Here is a 21,292-nt window from a genome sequence, read left to right on the forward strand (position 1 = left end):
TAAGGGTTGATTCTACTAAATAATTTCCATGATGCTAAGAATTTGTCTGCTGGTTCACTGAAACTATACCTGATGCACATTGCAAGTACTCAGGTTAATTCTATTTAAATGAGTAAAGAGTTAGCAAGCAGGCCGCGAGAGAATTAATAAGGTCCCTCTTAGTCATTCAGCATATATTTAGCATTCTGTATTTCAGGGATTTTGCAAAGCTCTTAGTTTATTGGATGACCAACTGAAGCAGTGGTAATTTAGAAACATAATACAAGTGATTGGGTACTTGATGCTTTTTGCCTCTATCTGTTACCCGATTTCTGTACTCCTATTTGGGGAGCTTTATATAGTAAATTTGACTTCATTTGAATAAAACTTGTCGAAGACATTTTTCTCTGTTTCTTAGTTGTTGTAGAATTATTTTGTAGCAGTGAGCCAGTTACAGGTCTGAGTGTACCAGAAATACTTTGCCTCTCTTAAGTCTCTTAACTACTTACTATCTTTTTTCATTTTCAAGCCTTAACTCAATACAAAGATTGAATAAAACTGGAGATTCTTTTAAAACCCTTTTTACTCGGGCACCTGAGTGGCTCAGTTATTCAAGTGTCCAACTCTTGACTTCAGCTCAACTCATGACTTCAGGGTTGTGAGATCGAGCCCTGCATCGGGTTCTGTGATCGGGCTCTAGCCATGGAGCCTGCTTAAGATTCTCTCTGTCTCTCCACTCCCCTCCCCCTGCAAAAAAACCCCTTTTACTCACAGGGATGTATTGGGCAAATTGCTGTTACCACTTTGAATAACAGTAGTAAGTACAGTGGTGAACCTGTTCACTGCCAGGTGGAGAGTTTGCTTAGCCTTAGCCCTGGCCAATCCACCGGTCCAGACAGTATGTATGCCTATAATGTTATTTCTAATTATATATAAATGCTTACTCTATAAAATAGATTTTAGTGATTATACTCAGTAATGAGTGTTTCTTTTTTTCTTTCTTTACAAAATGACAAGTAAAGCTGTCTTCTCCTGGGGTTATTAAAAGGAAGAAATGAAAAAAAATAAAAATAAAAGGAAGAAATGAAGGGGGATGAAAATAGCTACTCTTTATTTAAAGGAGTGTTGCAGAGGAAAAGCATTTGTGGGAGATGCAGCTATGAGTAAATGCGTAGCCAAAACGGTCTATTCACAAATTTACCTTAACTACAATATTTATTATTTTATTTGAACATACAATATCTGAAATAATGGGTTCATATTTTTTTTCAAGAGCACCAGAAGTTCCACCAGCACAACCAAAACCTGGGGTTGCAGCTCCCCCAGAAGTTGCACCTGCTCCCAAATCTTGGGCCAGTAACAAGCAAGGTGGGCAAGGAGATGGTAAGTGGACGTTAGCTGGGGAAACGACTAGGTGTGATAGTTACTGAACAGCCGTGCAGGAGATAAGGAGTGCATTTTGACAAGGACAGAGAACATTGTCAAGGATACACTCAGGTCCTAAAAAAAGGGTTTTTCTTTGAACTCTTGGGGTAGTTAAGTTTCAGTGCCAAGACCCATGTATGAGCCAATGATAGGGATTTAAAAAGAAGTTTTATGATACCTTCTGTCCCACATTGTTTTTATCTTCATCCTACATGACCAGAAAAAACTTTGTATCTTCTATTCTTTGGGGCATAAAAGTACCCAGACATTGTGTAAATTGCTAGAAACCATATTTATCATCATCTGTGCTCCCTAACCTCTTCTATTTCAGATACGTGCTACTCAGGATTTCCATGGTAGAGAAGAGCTAGACAGTAGCCGTAAGGCACGGTAGCTGTAGTCCTACTCCCTCAAGGAATGACGACTCCCCAGCAAAATTTAAGTTTCCCACTTGCAAGACAGGAAAAATCTATAAAACATTGTATTGAAAATCTAGGTCCTGTCTGCACCCTCAAGTTAATAAAATCAGATCTTTTAATTCATGAAAGTATATAAATAAATAGGCAAAGAGGTAGGTGGGTGAATGGATGACTAGTGATGTGCAACCAGTGTTCAGTCATAAATTTAGTGAAGGTGTTTTAGCTTCGTTGTGGTACTTGCAGTGTTGATTCCTATGTTTTTTCAGTAGTAATATTTGATTCTTAGAGTTATTAGCAAAGGAATTTGACTTTCTGAAAATGCAGAGTCGTAATAAAATTTCACAGGAGTGAAATTCTCATTTTCCTTAATGAGTCCTGAACAGTGTCTGGCAGATTCCTTTCTTTGATTCTTATCTCCTCATGGCTGTTCATTAACTTCCCAAGGGATTTTAATTCTAAATATATTTTAAAGTTTTATGGATATAAACAGTGGAATAATTATATATATACGTGTGTGTGTGTGTGTGTGTGTATATGTATATATATATATATAAATAAAGTGAAATAATATATCGGAGAAACGCAGACACCTCTATCCTGGGAGGGTTATTTCATTATCTTCAGCATAAAAGTTACATTTAATGTTTTAACAAAATCTGTAGGAATGCAGGTGAATAGTCATTTTCAGCAAGAATTTCCCAGCCTGCAGGCAGCTGGGGATCAGGAAAAAAAAGAAAAAGAAACAAGCGATGACAATTACGGACCTGGACCCAGTTTACGCCCACCAAGTAAGAAAAATCTTTAAAAAAAAAAAAAAATAGTGAATGAGATTCTGTTTTTATTGTATTTTGTAATATAACCTGCCCAATATTATATGCATGACATACCTAGTTTGAAAAGAAAGAGAGGCTACTGTCATTCCACTGTGGTTTTCACATACACAGCATTGGTGTAACTTAAGAACATATGGGAAATATACATCTTGATCCTCACACCCAACCCACTGAATTAGAAATTTGCATTTTAACAAGATGCCTGGGTGAGTTCTTTGCACATTAATACTGGTCATTTCTATAGTACTAAAATTTTGAACCAATCTCCGTAATATGCAAATATTTATTTGTAAATTGTATCCACTTATTTGCTTCTCTGTTAACATTCAGCCATCTTGTGCTTTCTGAACTCACAACAGAGACCCAAATAAATTTGGATAATGAGGAATACTTGTATTATGGACATAAAACTAAAAATAGAAATATAAAATCCTTGAGATTAAATGTCTTATTTATTAATTATATTAGTTTCCTTTTCGATATGAAAATATCTCAGGATCCTGTATACATGGGAGATTTCTCTTTTCAGTGATGGTTACAAATCTGTATTTTTTTTTAAAATTTTTTTAAGATTTTATTTGTTCATTTGAACGAGAGAGAGATCACAAGTAGGCAGACAGAGGGAAGCAGGTCCCTGCTCAGCAGAGAGCCAGATGTGGGGTTCGATCCCAGAACCCTGAGATCGTGACCTGAGCCGAACACAGAGAGTTAACCCACTGAGCCACCCAGGCGCCCCACAAATGCATATTTCTGATAACCTAATACATTTCATACTTTTTATGGCTCATTTCTTATCTGGTCTGGGTAAATCATCTTTTCTTATTTTTAGTTTTTATTGTTATGCAGTTGTTGTATTTATATTAGAAATAGATTGTCAGCACTATTTTCTTTTCATTCATTTACATATTTATTTATTTTAATTTTAAGTAATTTCTACACCCAACATGGGCCCTGAACTTAAAACCCTGTGATCAGGAGTTCCTTGCTGTGTACCCACTGAGCCAGCCAGGCATCCCTCTACTGTTTTCTTGGTCAGTTGGTTTTCACCAGTTATCGGTTACTGCCTAACAAATTTGGTAGCTGAACTGACTTAATGATTTCACACAGTGTGCGAGGGTCAGGAATCTGGGAGCTGCTTCCTGGAGTTGTGGCTCGGGAGCTCTCTCAACAGCCTTGCAGTGTGTCATCTGATGCTGATTTGTCGGGGTTGCTGTTGCAGGTTTACTCACGGCAGCTCTTCTGTGTGTGGGCTGCCCGCAGTGTTGCTTCCCCAGATAAAGAGAGACTCGGGATGGAAGCCCAGTCCTTTATAACTTAACCCTGTAAGAGGCATGTGATCACTGCTGCTATATTCTGTAGGTAACACAAACCAGTCCTGGTGCGGGGTGTGAAGACCAGGAGCTGGAAACCCCTTTTGGATCATCTTAGAGGCTGCCCGCTGAAGAGATGCCTTGTAAAATCATTTACCTGTTTCACTGAGTATAGTTTTACCAGATAATATAGTCACTAAATTTGCCCCCTTGGGGCACAGGTAACTAGCCATAGTAGCCTGAAAACAGATGAGGGCATCATTGTCACCACCACAGGACTACTATCCCTCTTCCCTCAGGACACCTCAGGTAGAATAGTGACTTTAATCTCTATACCAAATATTGGTAAAGCTCGGTAGAGAAGTTCTAATAATTTCTTCCCCAACCACAGTATTTACTTTTGGTGGGACCCTCTTGGTCCTTCTGCTCTGCTTTGGAAGCCACTGTTCTTGATTACCTAACACTTTGAAAGGAGTAGGGCCTAGATTAGATTTTCACTGCCTCTTCACTGTGTTGTTACTCTCTTGAATTTTGAAATATGCCTAGTTTTATTTCACCGTGTTCCATTTTTAGCTTTTTTCTTATGCCTCTGCCCCCTTTTAAATTTCAGTACTGAATTCTGTGGTGCTCTTTCTTTGTTTTAATTGAATTTCTTACCTTTCTCCATACCAGATGTTGCTTGTTGGAGAGATGGTGGTAAGTCTGCTGGCTCACCTTTGACATCTGACCAAGATGAAAAGCTCTCTGCCCAGGATGAAAGCACAGCTGGAACATCAGAACAGAATGATATTCTCAAAGTGGTGGAAAAGAGGATAGCTTGTGGTCCTCCACAGGCCAAACTGAACGGACAGCAGCCTGCTCTTGCTTCCCAGTACAGAGCCATGATGCCTCCTTATGTAAGTATTGTTTAAAGGAGTGAGTTGTTAAATAGGTTTTTGCTCTGGGTTCCAAGGAGAGAATTACAATGGGGGAAAGTTCAGGTCTTTATTTGCATTAACATCTAACTAAAAATAACCATTTCTCTCGATTATGGATGCAGGAAATAAATCACAGAAGTATCAGGAGTACCCTGGTTTTTATCATTAATAGGGATCATATATATCCATATCCTGTCAAAATGGTGGGTGTGGCAAAATACATTTAGTGATACTTCAAAGTAGTTATTAGACCCATGGGTAGCCCCACTCTTTATTTAATGAAAAAGCACATATATTACCATATCACAAATTTTTTAAAAAAATACTGTGTTAACAAAATTTTAGCGTAAGTGTTTTCTTTTGTAGTACTCTGTATTTTAAATTATGAATTTTAAAACAGACTGCTAAAGAGTGGTTCATGGCACAAAAAAGGTTAGTATGTGCTTTAGTTCTAAAGTTTTCGTTGGTAAACATACCTTTACGTTCTTTTTCACTTCTCATTATGGAATACTTTGAACATATTAAAAAACAGAAATAATAGTACAGTGAACTTCCCCCTTCTTCCATATCTACCATCCATCTTCAGTAGTTAACAACTTGGGGTCAGTCTTGGTTGAGCTATTTCCCACCACCTCCATTTACTAGCAACATCCTAGATACATGATTTCATCCATATGTATTTTAGGTTGTATTTTAAAACATGAAGACTAGGAGAAGAATCCACCATGGCGTTATACCTAAAAGGATAGTTTTTGTTCTTTTATTTTTAAAAATTTTTTAAAGATTTGTTTATTACTTATGGGTGGGGTAGAGTGGGGGGAGGGAGAGTCTTAAGCAGACTTCACCCTGCGTGCAGAGCCTGACACGGGCTCAGTCTCACAGCCCTGAGGTCACCACCTGAGGTGAAACCAAGAGTTGGACACCCAACTGACTGTGCCACCCAGGTGCCCCTAAAGAGTTTTAAAAAAATACCAAGTCAGTATTCAGATTTGTCTGATTATCTCATGATTAGGATCCAAATAACATCTATTCTTTGAGTTGATACTTTTCTTAGGACACCTGTTATCTTTGGTAACTTCTTTCCCTCCATACCACTCCCCCTCCCCCCCTTTTTTGAGCTTGTTAAAATTTATTTGTTAACCTGTGGAGTTTCTCATAGTCTGGGTTTTGCTGAATCTGTGTTTGTCGTTTTATTTAATATATACTTGTGACCCATATATTTCTGTAAACTAATGGGTAGATGTGGTGCCTCCTGTGAAACGATACGGTAAATTACATGTGCCCAAGTAAATAAACTAACATTTTTTAGGGGACCCTTCATCTCAAGGAGAGTCAAAGGTCTGGTTCTTATATTTATTTTTATTATGATTTAATTCCTAAGTATTCAGGCTCTAAATACCCATATTTTTTTCACATTTTCTATTTCTTTGTAGTATTTAATTATTCTAGGGTAGAGGAGGGAAATAAATAATTAAAAAATAATTTTTTTAATTTTAGGAGTATGATAAAAATTAGTCTTATATGCTGACCTGGTCTTGAAAAATTATTTACACCTACTGTTGCCTAATAGTTCCAAATTGTTCTTCCGCAGAGCCCTGAAGTTTAGGCTTGGGGCGGGATGTAGACGGGAAATAGTTTCAAATCGTTCTTCCGCAGAGCCCTGAAGTTTAGGCTTGGGGCGGGATGTAGACCGGAAAGTTTTGATCGCGGATATCAGGTGGGCTCTTCTCCCGGTGGGGCAGTCATTCTATTTGAATAAGGTATTCCGCTAACTAACAAAAACAAAAGTGTTCTTAAAACCATCACTATATATTGAGAATTTAAAGATAGTTTCTACAGTTTTTTTGTGGCAAATTCCTAAATTTTAAGCATTTAGTACGTGAAATTAATCTCTCTGCCTGAGGGATCTAATGAAACTTTACCTGTGAACATTTGCCTCCAGCTGTGTGTTTGCTGACTTTCACTACACAGTGATGTAACCAGAAATTCTTAGTATTCACCAGACCAAAAACTTCTCCATTTGAGCTTCAGCTGCTGCTTAACTTCATTAAGTTTGCTCTAACCCTAGTTAGAAATTGCATCTTTAGATGGAATGATAACCTTTCTTCAAGTACAGAGTAATTTCTTTACCTAACAGGGTTTTGTTGTTGTTACTGTTTTTTATTTAAGAAAAGCTGATCTGTTTCAGGATATAAATTAGTATTCAAGGTAGTACAGTCTTCCTTCTTTTCTCTTCTTGCCTGCCTCCCTCTCCTTCCTCCCCACCCTCTCTCCTTCCTTTTTTCTCCCTCTTTCCTTCTTTGCTTTCTTCTTTTTGTATTTTGACTTGGTTATAAGCAGATAGTTACAAGCTTGTCTTTTGACATCTGTTCCCTTCTCTTGGTGTTTTTGTCTTTATAATCTAGCTTTAAACTTCTAAACTTAGTTTCTTGAATCCAGGTTAGCATAGAAAGCAGTTGAGGATTATGATCTGTATACTAACCTGAATCGGGATCCACCTGTTTCCCACCCATGGGAACTCTCCGGTACACACCGTCTTCCTCACTCCCTTGGGTTATGGACCATACTTTTATCTAAACTGAATTTCTCTTTACCAATAAATCCGTCTTCAGTTAATCTACATTATGATGAAGTGTCACATTATTTTCTTTCAAGTCTTTAAACTTAAGGCTTTGCAGTTCTCTGGGGTGCGCGCATGTTGTCTTTTTAGGTTTTTCGTGTTGGTACGTAATCGTTTGTTATTTTGGTAATGGGATGGCAGAAGTTCTTCCTAGGATGTGTCCTAGTTATTACCTCTATTTGTAAAGTCTTGCTAGATGCAGTTTCTTGACAGATAGCTTGTTACTGTGAGTAAATGATGATATATATCAGTTGATAGAGCTAATTATTCATAGGATGGTTTATTAGAATCTTACTTTCTGTAAATTATAATCTCAGGTTTAGTTAGGGTAACCCTTTTTTTACATATATAACTTGGTTACAAATTTTTCCAATTTTGTTTTCTTCATTCAGATGTTTCAGCAGTATCCGAGGATGGCGTATCCTCCTCTTCATGGTCCCATGAGGTTTCCACCTTCTTTATCTGAAACAAACAAGTAAGGCTATTAAATAATAAAAGTTGCCAAAGCACAAAGGCACATATGTGCTCATTAAGATTTTCTGGAGGAGGTTGGAAGGAAAAAATAAAGATTTCCTGGAGGTTGAATGAATTATGGTGATTGATTCATTATTTTGACCTCAGAATAGAGTTGCCATGAACAAATAATTGACTTTTTTTTTTTTTAAAGATTTTTATTTATTTATTTGATAGAGAGAGATCACAAGTAGGTAGAGAGGCAGGCAGGGGGTGGGGGAGCAGGCTTCCCGCTGAGCAGAGAGCCCCGTGTGGGGCTCGATCCTAGGACCCTGAGAACATGACCTGAGCTGAAGGCAGAGGCTTCACCCACTGAGCCGCCCAGGCGCCCCAGATAATTGACTTCTATAAGACACAACAGTACTTTATTCTTCTAAAACTTTAAATTGGGGGTACTTGGGTGGCTCAGTCCATTAAGCATCTGCCTTTGGCTCAGGTCATGATCCTAGGATCCTGGGATCAAGCCCCGAATCGGGCTTTCTGCTCAGGAGGGAGCCTGCTTCTCTCTGCCTCTCTGCTCCTTGTGATCTCTGTCTCTCTTAAATAAATAAATAAAATCTTTAAAAAAAAAAAAAAAAAACCCTTTAAATTGACATAAGATTCTGAAAACTGAAAATCATGTCCCTGGTAAGACGTGATAGTTTTTTATCTGTTCTTCTAATTCCATGGGTTAAATGACTTCCCATTTTCTTTTTTTTCTTTTTTCTTTCTTTCTTTCCTTTTTTTGCATAATGTGAGACTTGAGCATTCTCCTCAATGATTTTTCTTAACATTCTTTATTTTGATATTAGTATTAGGCTTAGCCATATAATTCTTTAACATATTTGTTTTATCTTAAATTTTTGGCAATTAAAAAAACCCATTTTCTGATATTAAATACTTGTAACAGAATTATATATATTGTCCTGAATTTATGTATTAACAGAATTTCTTCATAACACATGTCAGGTACAAAATATTTTGTATATTAAGACGATAGTATGTTAGACAATACTAATGTTGAATTGAAATGAATTAAATTTTAGTCTTTTGATATTTATGTAATTTATAATCATTAAAACTTTGTATCTTTTCCCCTCATAACCTCTGTTCATTAGAGGCCTTCGAGGAAGGGGTCCACCGCCTTCATGGGCCTCTGAGCCTGAACGCCCCTCCATCCTTAGTGCATCAGAACTGAAGGAGCTTGATAAATTTGATAACCTAGATGCCGAAGCTGATGAAGGTTGGGCAGGTAAGAGGCAAAATTAATTACTTTTAGTTCTTAGATGTTTTTAAACAGTCAGTCTGAATTTTCCTTAATTTAATAGGTGCTCAGATGGAAGTTGATTATACAGAACAGCTGAATTTCAGTGATGATGATGAGCAAGGAAGTAGTAGTCCTAAGGAAAGCAGCAGGTAAGCTGTTGGATACCTTCCACGAGTGATACTATGAATTCATTCGTATAACATTATCCATCTGTGCAGAGGCTTCATCAATAGTCCTTTGTTCTCTTTTTATAGAATTTCTGTATTTTACTCCAAGAACTTACTGAGTTGGGAAGGTGACTATTGAGCCAAATTTTAAAAGTACAGCTAATCAAGGAACTAAAATTTTATGCTTCTAAAGAAAATACATATTTTTAAAAAGATGTTTAGATCCTAACCATCTAAATGGTGATTTCTTGGAAGACCACATCAGGGACTATTTCAAACTTGTTACTTGCTTCATATTTACAAAACTAGAGAAAAATCACTTGAGTTACTGGAACTGCCTCAAGTCTTTGAGTTTTTACACTTCAGCAAGCAGCATTAAAGTTTGAAGAATGGGAGCTTCACATCTCTTCTCCAATATAGGAGCATCAGAATCAGAAATACATGAGTTATATACCATAAAAATTGGGCTGTTAAAATATAAGGCGCTTGCATGCACACGCTATTAGTCGCTAGACAGTTTGGTAGAGTTGGTAGTTTTTAGCCATGGGATTGTAGTATACTGCTGTTTCGAGATCAGTTATGAGCTGCCTTGCACTTGTGATTAAAAAAAAATACTGTAGTTTGACTTCTGTCTTTTCATTAAGTCAGGATAAATTAGAACACAGGTATTAATTATAGTATTACTTGGTTGCATTTAGATGAGACTTTTGGGGTTGGAGTGATACAAAATGGTGGGGCTGTAGTCCTTTGTGAAGTTGTATGTCAAGTGTGAGTGTCCGTATTTGACAATTATGCTACTGTACTTCAGACCTTGTGATGATAACTTGGCTAAACCCAATTCCATATTGATATATGGCATAGAATGAATGAATGAATGAATACACCACTAGGTCACAAGACCATCTCATTCCTTGATATACTCCCCCCCCCCAACCCATATACAAATAATCTTATATAGACAAAACACTTTTACTTATGGTGTAGTCTGTCTCCTTTACTTTCTTACTTCACCTGGATTTTGATTCCTTAGTGAGGATCAAGGTTCAAAAGCTTCTGAAAACACTGAAAACCGAAAAGAAGCAGATGAAGCTCGCAACGCTCAGTCCTCTTCTCAGATACCTGCCCAACCATCGCTGTCAAAGGGTCCCTATGGGAAGGGACCTCCATTTAACCAGGTTTGTTGGACTTAAGGAGATCATATTCACTACCTGAACTTTCATTGAATTCATCATAAAGTTGAAAGAAGAGTTAGGAAGGAAATTATCTTTTGTCTTGAGTAGTTGAAGATGTAAACCACAATTTTATTGCATATTTACAGGAACTGTCAATATAGTAGCTAAAATTATTAAATAGAAACTAAAATTTCACTTTTTTTCTGTCTTGTAATAGTGTGGTCCTATTAAAGTCTAACGAGAGTCTGACACTTACTAAGTTTTTATAAACTGTTTTTCCAAACATTGCTAAGTGCTTTATGGTTGATTGAGTATTCTGTAAATTCTAGTCCGTATTCATATGTGAAATAGTATGCTGAGTAGGAAAATCACATGTAAGGAGTAGAGAAATCTCTTAAGTGTGAGTCATTTTGAAGAACATTGTTAAAGAAAGGAGGTAATGTAGGTAAACAGATACACTTGATCCTACTTCCAAGAAACTGCATTGCAAGCTGGGAATTAAAAAGGGCTGTTGTCCAGAGAACCCACTCCACACCTAGTGCCCTCAGCATGTAGTTGTTGAATTCATTCAGAACAGATGAGAAACTTTCCCTTCAAGGAGATAAGGTAGGTAGCTAGCAGTCTCTGTAAAATGAAAAGACATCAGGCATCATTTGCAAGACAGTGTGACAGCTGGTGTGGCAGAGCGCACGTAGTGGGTTCTTAGCGCATTCTCTGGAAAAGGTTTTGCCAAAGACTCGGTACTTGAAGTGGGAATTAACCAGGAAACAAAGGGAAGAGAGAAATTTTAAGCAGTGGTAACATGTTCAGAGTAGAGAAGCATGAGAAAGCATGGCACATTCTGTAAATCTCAAGTAGTTTGATACAGGAAAGGAGTTAAAAGAGCTACGTGACAACCAGTTGTTCAATGTGTGCTCTTCAGGGAAGTTTGAATCTTGTCCTTAAGGCATTGGTTAGTCATTGGAGAATTTGTGAACTCTGAAAAAGAATTTTTCAAGTTTTTTTTAATAATAAAATTCATGTTTCATGTGACTTTAATTTACTGGCTTAACATGGGGAGTGATAATTCCTTTCTTAGAAGAGAATAGAGGAATATCATATGCCATATCTTGGTGTCTTGATTTGTGTGTGTGACATTGAGGTATATATTAGCAAGTGAATAGGGTTGTAACTGTAGCAAGTGAGTATGTATTGTATTTGATTCTCAATATGTTCTAGATGTTTCATTTCTTTAGGTGAGTTTCTGCATTTAGTTTGCCATTAGGAAAAAATTCAGAGAAAGAATAGGGCTTACATAAATAAAATTTCAAAACTAAAGGCGTACTTAAGTACGTTCAGAAATATTTCTAGTTAGATCTCTTTTATCTGGTTATTTTGTAATAGTCCTTATCTTTATAACAGGAACGTGGACCATCTTCACACCTGCCCCCACCTCCAAAATTGCTTGCACAGCAGGTAAACCTTAAATGCTTCTTTGCAGTCTATATGTATTATTTGTGGTGTATGTATTTTTTATGTATTTTGACTTTGTTTTAATGGAAAGATTTCTGTATGTTTCTTATTTAATAACTTTTATGAAACAATTATGGATATTACCTTGTTCTTTGCGTTTCTTCCTCTTTTTCTGCTCCTCTTTATTCTCAGCCGATATGCTTCCTCCTGATTTCACTAAGAAGATGAGAAGCAACTGTTTTTCCCATTTCAGTGCCCTTCCCATTCTGACTTCTTCCTGGCCTTGCTGCTAAGACCAGCCCTTCTACTGCCCCTTGCTCCCATCTCTTTCGCTCACCGGTAATATCACCTCCCATCTTAAGAAACTTTAAGAAAATTCACACCTTCCTTAACTCTTACTACCCTCCTTACTACTATAGTTTCCACCCTATTTCTCTGTTCTCCTTGGTGGCAAAATAGTTTTAGTGAGCTATTTACACTTACTGTGCTCACTTTCTCTCTCATCTAACCCTTTCCAGTTACACTTTTTCATCACCACTATACCTTTGAAACTATTATTATGAAAGTCAGTAATGGTTTCCATCTTGCCCAGTTCAGTTCTCTTGTCTCCGTTTTACTTAGTTTCAGTAGCGGCTGACATAGCTAATCTTTCCGTCCTTCTTAAAAGACTATTTTTTTTACGTTTAAGACATCACACTATTGTGTTCTCTTTCTTTGGTTTGTATTTTCTTCTGTGCCTTTATTGAAGGGGGGAAGTGCACACACACATACACAACAGGAAGCGGGAGGAGCAGAGAGAGAGGGAATGAGAGAATCCCAAGCAGACTCCCCACTGAATGTGGAGCCCGGCACAGGACTTGATCCCACGCTCTGAGATCATGACCTGAGCCGAAATCAAGAGTCTGACACTTAACTTAATAAGCCACCCACGTGCCCTCGGTGTTGGAGGGTTAAGGGCTGTGTTCTTATTCCTTTTTCTGACTCTTTCCCTGGAAGATCTTATATATGTGCTTGTGGAACTTATCTGTAGCCCTTAAAGTTCTACCCTAACTTCAAGAGTTACATATTTAGTGATCAACTAAGCATCTTTACTTGGATTTCTGCCAGATAGGTCCAGACCATAAAATAGAGTAATAGTAAAATAGAGAGTCTAGATCATATATATCTATATATTTTATATTTAGTCCAGTGTTTTCATCATCCCGTTTTCTCCGTTGTAAGGATTCTGACTGGTTATGTGGCTTTCCAGATTTCTTTACCCTACAAGCTAATAAAAATGAGTACTTTTTATTTTATTTATTTTATTTTTATTTTAACATTCCAGCGCTTCAGGTGCTCTTATCCTGCTAATTTTCCCATAGTTACTGGCAGTGGTTGTCATTGTTCTAGAACGTACCAGTTCGAAGTCTTTCAGGTGATGCCTACGTTCCACTGTGGGTTCTGGGTGTGCATTTCTGCAGCTTTCAATTCAGAGATCGAGAACTGTCTGTACAGGCTGATTTCCAGGGATTTCTTCTTCTGTGAAGTGTCGGCAGTAGTCGTGTCTTCGTCTTCACTTAGCATCTCTGGCTGGCTGTTTTTCCCTGTAACTGCACCTTTTGTCTTCTCAGGGCTCACATGACACTGTTCTGCATCTTCATGGACTTTCTCTCTAGGGGTTCCATCGCTGAGTTACGAGCACTCACATTCTAAATTCCTTCGTGTCTAAATTTAGATTTTGAAATCATGTTGTGACAGCTTCTTATTTTATTCAACAAATTCTTTGCACAGTAATGTCTGCCACAATAAATAGGTATGTGGCCTAGATTAATTGTTCTGGTCTTAGTTTGGAGAATTATCTAAATATTTTCCCCATGTTACTACTTGTTTGTATTTTCATATGTATGCTTTATCAGAAATAGTCATGACATTTTGTCGAGTTTTTCCTTCCCTCTTCATGTCTGTGATACCCATTGTTATTTGGAACTAGATCTGTCATATTCACCTTATCATTTATTGTAATGTTGCAGCATCCTCCTCCAGACCGACAGGCAGTGCCTGGAAGACCAGGCCCTTTCCCTGCCAAGCAGCAAGTGCCAGATGAAGATGAAATTTGGAAGCAAAGACGAAGACAGCAGTCAGAACTTTCTGCGGCCGTGGAGCGCGCTCGGAAACGGCGTGAAGAGGAAGAGCGAAGAATGGAAGAGCAAAGGAAGGCGGCGTGTGCGGAGAAGCTGAAACGACTGGATGAGAAGCTCGGCATAGTGGACAAGCAGCCGCCTCCAGAGGAGATGAGAGACAGGGAGCGGGACAAAGAGCGGGAGCGAGAGAAAGAACTCGAGAGAGAACAAGAGCGTGAGCGAGAGAAGGAGAGGGAGAGAGAGAGGGAGAGGCAGCAGGAGAAGGAGAGAGAACTGGAGAGAGAGCAGGAGAAGCAGAGAGAGCTGGAAAAAGAAAGAAAGCAAGAAAAAGAGAAAGAACTAGAAAGACAGCAGGAAAAGGAAAAAGAACTGCAGAAGATCAAAGAACAGGAAAAGGAATGTGAGTTGGAGAAGAAAGAAAGGGAAAAAGTGGAGGAAAAAACTGAACACAAAGAACCTACTTTAGAACCTGTGGTAGAAAAACCAGAAAGTGAGACCAACTGTAATAAAGGTATGAGAGTCTTGTTCTTATGTAGGAGGCTTCATAGTGCGGCTGGTGTGGGTGTCCACGTGTGTTTGATGTATGCATGTCATCCACATGAAAACGAGGTTTCTTTTGTTTTCAAGATTGATTTTATCAACTTATTTACAGAAAGAGCATGTAGGTGCACATGTGTGTGAGCAGGGGGAGGGCAGGGCGAGAGTAAATGTCAAGCAGACTCCCCACAGAGTATGGAGGCCAGTGTGGGGCTGGCTCCCAGGATCTTGACATTGTGACCTGAGCCAAACTCAGCAGTCAGATGCTTAAGCAGCTGAGCCACCCAGGCATCCCAATTGAGGGTTTTTGTTTTTTTTTTAAAGACTTTATTTATTTATTTGGCAGATCACATGTAGGCAGAGAGGCAGGCAGAGAGAGGGAAGGAAGCAGGCTCCCCGCTGAGCAGAGAGCCCGATGCGGGGCTCGATCCCAGGACCCTGGGATCATGACCTGAGCCAAGGGCAGAGGCTTTAACCCACTGAGCCACCCAGGCGCCCTGAGTTTTTTTTTTTTTAATAGAAGCTGAATTTTATTGGAGACTTTAATATGCTCTTTTCCCCTATTTTTTTATTATGGTGAGATATATCTAACAAAATTTAGAATTTTAACCATTTTTAGGTGTACAGTTTAATGGTATTAAATACATTGATGATGATGTTCCATCATCACCACTGTCCGTCTCCAGAACTCATCCTGTGAGACTGAAACTGTACCTGTTAAACAATACTTCCCTCTTCTCCCCTGTTCTAATTTCTGTCTCTGATTTTGACTGTTTTCAAAAGTGCCTCATACAGAATTGGTCTTTTGGTGAATGGCTTATCTCATTTAGTACAATGTCTTACAAGGTTCATCCATGTAATGGCATATTTCAGAATTTTCTTTTTAAGGCTAATAATCTGTATATAAAACCACATTTTGCTTACCTGTTTATCTGTTCATGGGCACTTGGATTGATTCCATATTTTACCTATTTTGAATAATGCTGCTGTGAATGTGGGTGTACAGAGACCTTGTTGAGACCCTGCTTTCATTTTTTTTGATTACATACTCAGAAATGGAGTTGTTGGATCTTACGGTAGTTCTGTTTTTGTTTGAGGAACCACCATACTGTTTTTCACAGCAGCTGTACCATTTTACATTACCACCAGCAGTGCACAAGGGTTCTAATTTCTCCACATCCTTACTAACATCTGTTACTTTCTGGGGGGTGGGGTTTTGATAGTAGGCTTCCTAGTAAGTGTGAGGTGGTATCTCACTGTAGTTTTGATGTGCTCTTGGCCAGTGATTAGTGATGCTGAGTATTATCTTTTCATTTGTTTGTTGGCCATTTGTGTATCTTTACAGAAATGTCCAAGTCCTTTTCCGTTTTTAATCAGATTGTTGCTGCATTTTAGGAGTTTAGATAGGTTGCCTTTTCACTTGATATTCTGTTCATGTACAGAACTTTAAAATGTACATGAAACCCATCTATTTTTTTCTTTTGCCTTTGGTGTCAAGTCCACGAAGTCATGGCCAAATCTGATGTCATGAAGCTTTTGTTCTGTTTTCTTCTAAGAGTTTTATACTTTCATGTTTTACATTTACATTTTTGACCTGTTGTGTGGTAAGTTTTGTACATTGTGGTTGGGTAGGAATTGAGCTTCGTTCTTCTGCGTGTGAATATTCAGTTTTCCCAGTACCGTTGTTGGAACGACTGTTCTTTCCCCCTTTGAATGGTCTCAGCAGCCTCTTCTAAAATCATTCGACTGTGTATGTGATGGTTTATTTTTGGGATCTTGATTCTATTCCATTGCCCTATCTGTCTGGCTTTATGTTAATTTCTTACTGTTTTTATTACTGCAGCTTTGTTGCATGCTTTTATTTTCTAAAGATTCTTATTTATTTATTTATTTGACACAGAGAGAGGGAGAGAGAGAGATCACAAGCAGGCAGAGAGGCAGGCAGAGAGGAGGGGGGAAGCAGGCTACCTGCAGAGCAGAAAGCCTGATGTGGGGCTCAATCCCAGGACACTGAGATCATGACCCGAGGCTTAACCCACTGAGCCACCCAGGCAACCCTGTTGTATGCTTTTAAATCTAGATATGTGAGTCCTCAATCTTCGTTAAGTTTTTCATGATGTATGGGTGTTTGTTTTTGTAAAGAACACCGTTGAGATTTTCACGGGAATTGCATAACTCTAGGTTGCTTTTGGTAGCGTTGATAATGTTCACAGTAAAGTCTTGCAGTCTGTGAGCATTGGGATGTGCTTCCATTCATTTATGTCTTAATTTCTTCCAGCAGTATTTTGTAGTTTTCATTGTACAAGGCTTTCACCTCCTTGGTTAATTCTTAAGCATTTTATGGGTACCTTGCTGGTTTAGTCGGGAGAGTGTGTAGCTCTTGATTTCGGGGTCATGAGTTCAAGCCACACATTGGGTGTAGAGATTACTTAAATAAAAACCTAAAAAAAATTCTAAAGGATTTATTTTATTCTTTTTGATGCTATTATAGATGGAATTGTTTTTGTAATTTCCTTTTCCGATCAGTCGTTATTAGTATATTAGAGATGCAGGTAATGTGAGCAGATAATACAGTCTTACATGTAGAAAACTCTAAATCTCAGGGGACCCAGAATAGCTAAAACTGTCTTGAAATAAAGTAACAAAGCTGGAAGACACACACACCTGGATTTAAAAACTTAACTACAAAGTTAGTGTTGTAGGAATTTGTTCATTTCACCTTGCTTATTCTATTTGTTGGTATATACTTATCCATAACACTCTCATAATCCTTTTTATTTCTGTAGAATTGGTAGTAATGCCCCAATTTCTATTTCTGATTGTAGTAGTTTGAGTCTTCTCTCTTTTTTTCTTCGTTGACCTGCCTGGTTAAAGGTCTGTCAATTGATCTTTTCAAAGAATCCACTTGTAGCTGCATTAATATTTTTCTATTTTCCTATTCTCTCTGTTGTGGATCTCTGTGTTGATCTTTATTGCCTTTCTTCTGGTAGTCTTGGGTTTACTTTGTTATTCTTTTCCCTTACATTGTAACACTAGGTTTTGAATTGGAGATCTTTATTTTTTAATGTAAGCATTTATAGCTGTAAATTTGCCCCCTTTGCACCACTTTTGCTGCATCCTATAAATTCTGGTATGCTGTGTTTTTGTTTTTATCCATCTCAAGTATTTTCTAATTTCGCTTGTCATTTATTCTTTGATCCCTTAGTTGTTTAAAAGAGTGTTGTTTAATGTCCATGGACTTGTGCGTTTTTCTGTTTCACTTCTCTTTTTTGATAATTAACTTTTGTTAATGTCTCATATAAGCAGAAAATGCTTTATATGAGATTTATCATTTTAAATCTATTGACTGTTGGTATTATGGCCTAATGCACAGTCCGTTTTGGAAAATGTCCTGTGTGCATGTGTGAAGAACGTGATGTCTGTTGTTCGATGGCGTGTCCTGTAGGTCTGTTAGATCTGGTTGGCTTATTGTATTCAGTCCTTTGTTTCCTCACTGACCTTCTGTCTGGTTGTTCCATCCATTATTGAGAGGAAGGTGTTGAAGTGGCCAACTGTAAATGTACAGCAGTCTGTCCCTTCAATGCTGTCGGTATTTTGCTTTCATACATTCTGATGGTCTGTTATTAAACATATTAAATATGTAAAAATATTTATAATGGTTATATGCTGCTGCACTGAACCTTTTATTAGTAGTACATGTCCTTTGTCTCTTGTAAAACTTTGAATTCAGAGCCAGGCTTGTCTGGTATTTAGCATAGCCACCTTGCTCTCTTGGTTCCTCTTGCTATGGAATATCTGTGTTCATCTTTTCATTTTCAATCTGTTTGTGTCTCTGGATCTTAACTGAGTTTCTTAGAGATAACCTGTAGTTGGATCATGTGTTCAGTTCAGTCCATTTTAAGTAAGTAATTGATTAGAAGGGACTTATTTCTCATGTTTTGGTATTTGGGTTTTATATGCCTTATGTCCATTTTTGCCCCTTGTTTCCTGGATTACTGTCTTTTGTGTTTAGGTGATTTTTTTTGTATTGAAACATTTTTAAATTCCTTTCTCATTTCTTTTTGCTTATATTCTGTAACTACCCTCTTTGTTTTGACCATGGGGATTACATAAACATGCAAAAGTTAAAACACTAAATTTATACCAGTTTAACTAATAATACACAAAAATTCCTGGGGTGCCTGGGTGGTTCAGTGGGTTGAAGCCTCTGCCTTCAACTCAGGTCATGATCCCAGAGTGCTGGGATGGAGCCCCACATCTGATTCTCTGCTTGGCCGGGAGCCTGCTTCCTTCTCTCTCTCTGCCTGCCTCTCTGCCTACTTGTTATCTCTGTCAAATAAATAAATGAAATCTCTAAAAAAAAAAATTCATTCCTTTTCCTTTAACAGTTACATTTGTATTCCCTTTGGTTGTTGCTATCAGAGATTTACATCTTTAACTTCGTATCCCCAGAAACAAACTACTAATTAATTTTAAATGCATTAGTTGCTTAAATCATGTGGAAAACAATATGGAGTACAAACCAAAATGTAATGTTACTATCTTTTAGATTAATAATTGGCTTATTTAAAGAAATAACTCATTTCATAAATCACGTGGGCATAGAGTTACCTGCTACTACTGCCTTTTATAATTGCCCATGTATTTGCCTGTATTGTTTCTTTGTCATGCAGTTTTAGTTTACTGTGTGCTTTCCTTTTCATTGTACTCTGCAGGACTCTTGAGCATTTGTTGGATGGCAGGTCTAGTGATAATGAACTCTTTCATAGCTTTCATCTGGGAGTATTTCAATTTCTCCTTCATTTTTGGAGAACAGTTTTGCCACATATAGTATTCTTGGTTGATAGTTTTTTGGTTTTGTTTTGTTTGTTTTGCTTTTAATACTTTGAGATGCCTTCCAGCCTCCAGTGTTTCTGATGAGAAATCAAATAGTTTTATTGAGAATGCCGTGTATGCGACTTCTCCTTTAGTGCTGTCCTGCTGCTTTCAGGATTCACTCTTTGGCTTTTTAAAGTTTCATTATAAGGTGTCTCAGTTTGGGACTCTGAGAATTTGTAGAGCTTCTTAGAAATATATTCATGCTTTCATCAAATTTGAGATATTTCTGGCCATAATTTCTTCAAATAGTCTCTTTGCCCCTTTGTCTTTCTCTTGCTTCTGGACTCCTTCTCCGTGTGTATGTTTGGTCTCTTGATCTTGTCCTATAGGTATCTTAAGCTCTGTTTATTTTTTTGCTCTGTTCCTCAAACATAATTTCCATTATCCTATCTCCAAGTTTGTGAATTATTTCTTCCACTTGCTCCAGTGTGGGTTTAAATGTAAGGGGAGTGTGCCTGGGTGGCTCAGTTGGTTAGGCATCCGACACTTGGTTTTAGCTCAGGTCATGATCTTGTGGCTCTGTGCTCAGTAGGAATCTGTTTGAGGATTCTCTCCCCCTGCCCCTCCTCCCAGTTGTGTGTGTGTGTGTGCACACTCTCTATCATAAATCTTTACAAAAAATGTGAGGTGGGAGGTACGTAGCTCATACTGTGCTAAGAGCTCTAATTGACTGGCATTAACCACAGTTTATCACAAGTAGGCAGAGAGGTTGGCAGAGAGAACAAGGAAGCAGGCTCCCTGCTGAGCAGAGAGCCCGATGCGGGGGCTGGATCCCAGGACCCTGAGATCATGACCTGAGCCGAAGGCAGAGGTTTAACCCTCTGAGCCACCCAGGTGTCCCAGTAAATTTCATTCTTAATGAGCAGTTTATTGTTAAAATAGAAGTAGTCCTATTTTGGGGTGCCTGGCTAGCTCAGTTGGTTAAGTGTCTGCCCAGGGTCCTGAGATTGAGCCCTGCATCAGGTGCTCAGAGGGGAGCCTGTTTGTCTTACCTCTGCCATTCCATTCGCTTGTGTTCTCTCTCTCTCTCTGTCAAATAAATAAATAAAATCTTCAGAAAAAAAAAAGAAAAAAGGTAGTTCTGTTTCAGTCTGTTTCCTGTTACAGAAATAATGAAAACTTTTTTTTTAAATCTCAAAACTTACAGTCTTTCTACAAGATCATGCTGCTTGAAATTATATTACAAAGTTACTCACAATTTTCCTTTAATTTTTTACTTAGAGTCATCAGACTTGGCTCTTTGTAAAAAAAAAAAAAAAAAGTTGAGTATGTTACCTTAACTTTTTTTTTTTAACTTATTTATTTGACAGAGATCACAAGTAAGCAGAGAGGCAGGCAGAGAGAGTGGGGGAAGCAGGCTCCCCGCTGAGCAGAGAGCCAGATGGTGGGGTTTTATCCCAGGACCCTGGGATCATGACCTGAGCTGAAGGCAGAGGCCTAACTCACTGAGCCACCCAGGCACCCCTTAACTTTTTTTAATGAGATAAGGCAGATTTAATAAATTTTTGTATTAATGTATGTAGAAATAATTTGATATTGATAATGGGCTTTTGTTATGTATCACAAGCACAGGTTGCTCATAATACTAACAAAGTAAAATTTCTCACCATAGAAGTGAAAACCGCGGGCACATGGGGTAGCTCAGTTGTTAAGCATCTGCCTTCGGCTCAGGTCATGATCCCAGGGTCCTTGGGATTGAGCCCC

The 21,292-nt window shown here is 38.1% G+C and overlaps 1 protein-coding gene across 13 annotated transcripts in view; it reads left to right on the forward strand.

Moving 5' to 3' along the window:
* Positions 1 to 21,292, forward strand: part of PRRC2C (proline rich coiled-coil 2C) — a 94,906-nt gene that overhangs the window by 27,121 nt on the left and 46,493 nt on the right. For 12 of the 13 annotated variants that reach the window (XM_059412440.1, XM_059412441.1, XM_059412444.1 and 9 more), the window contains exons 4-12: positions 1,253 to 1,362; positions 2,486 to 2,611; positions 4,639 to 4,862; positions 7,896 to 7,978; positions 9,114 to 9,247; positions 9,324 to 9,411; positions 10,460 to 10,604; positions 12,003 to 12,056; positions 14,063 to 14,684. In XM_059412440.1, coding sequence (XP_059268423.1) covers positions 1,253 to 1,362; positions 2,486 to 2,611; positions 4,639 to 4,862; positions 7,896 to 7,978; positions 9,114 to 9,247; positions 9,324 to 9,411; positions 10,460 to 10,604; positions 12,003 to 12,056; positions 14,063 to 14,684 — 1,586 coding nt within the window. The remainder of the gene's footprint in view (positions 1 to 1,252; positions 1,363 to 2,485; positions 2,612 to 4,638; positions 4,863 to 7,895; positions 7,979 to 9,113; positions 9,248 to 9,323; positions 9,412 to 10,459; positions 10,605 to 12,002; positions 12,057 to 14,062; positions 14,685 to 21,292) is intronic. The other variant, XM_059412443.1, reaches the window with a different exon arrangement.

Source organism: Mustela nigripes, chromosome 10 (genome assembly GCF_022355385.1).
Source record: "Mustela nigripes isolate SB6536 chromosome 10, MUSNIG.SB6536, whole genome shotgun sequence".
Taxonomy (NCBI): domain Eukaryota; kingdom Metazoa; phylum Chordata; class Mammalia; order Carnivora; family Mustelidae; genus Mustela; species Mustela nigripes.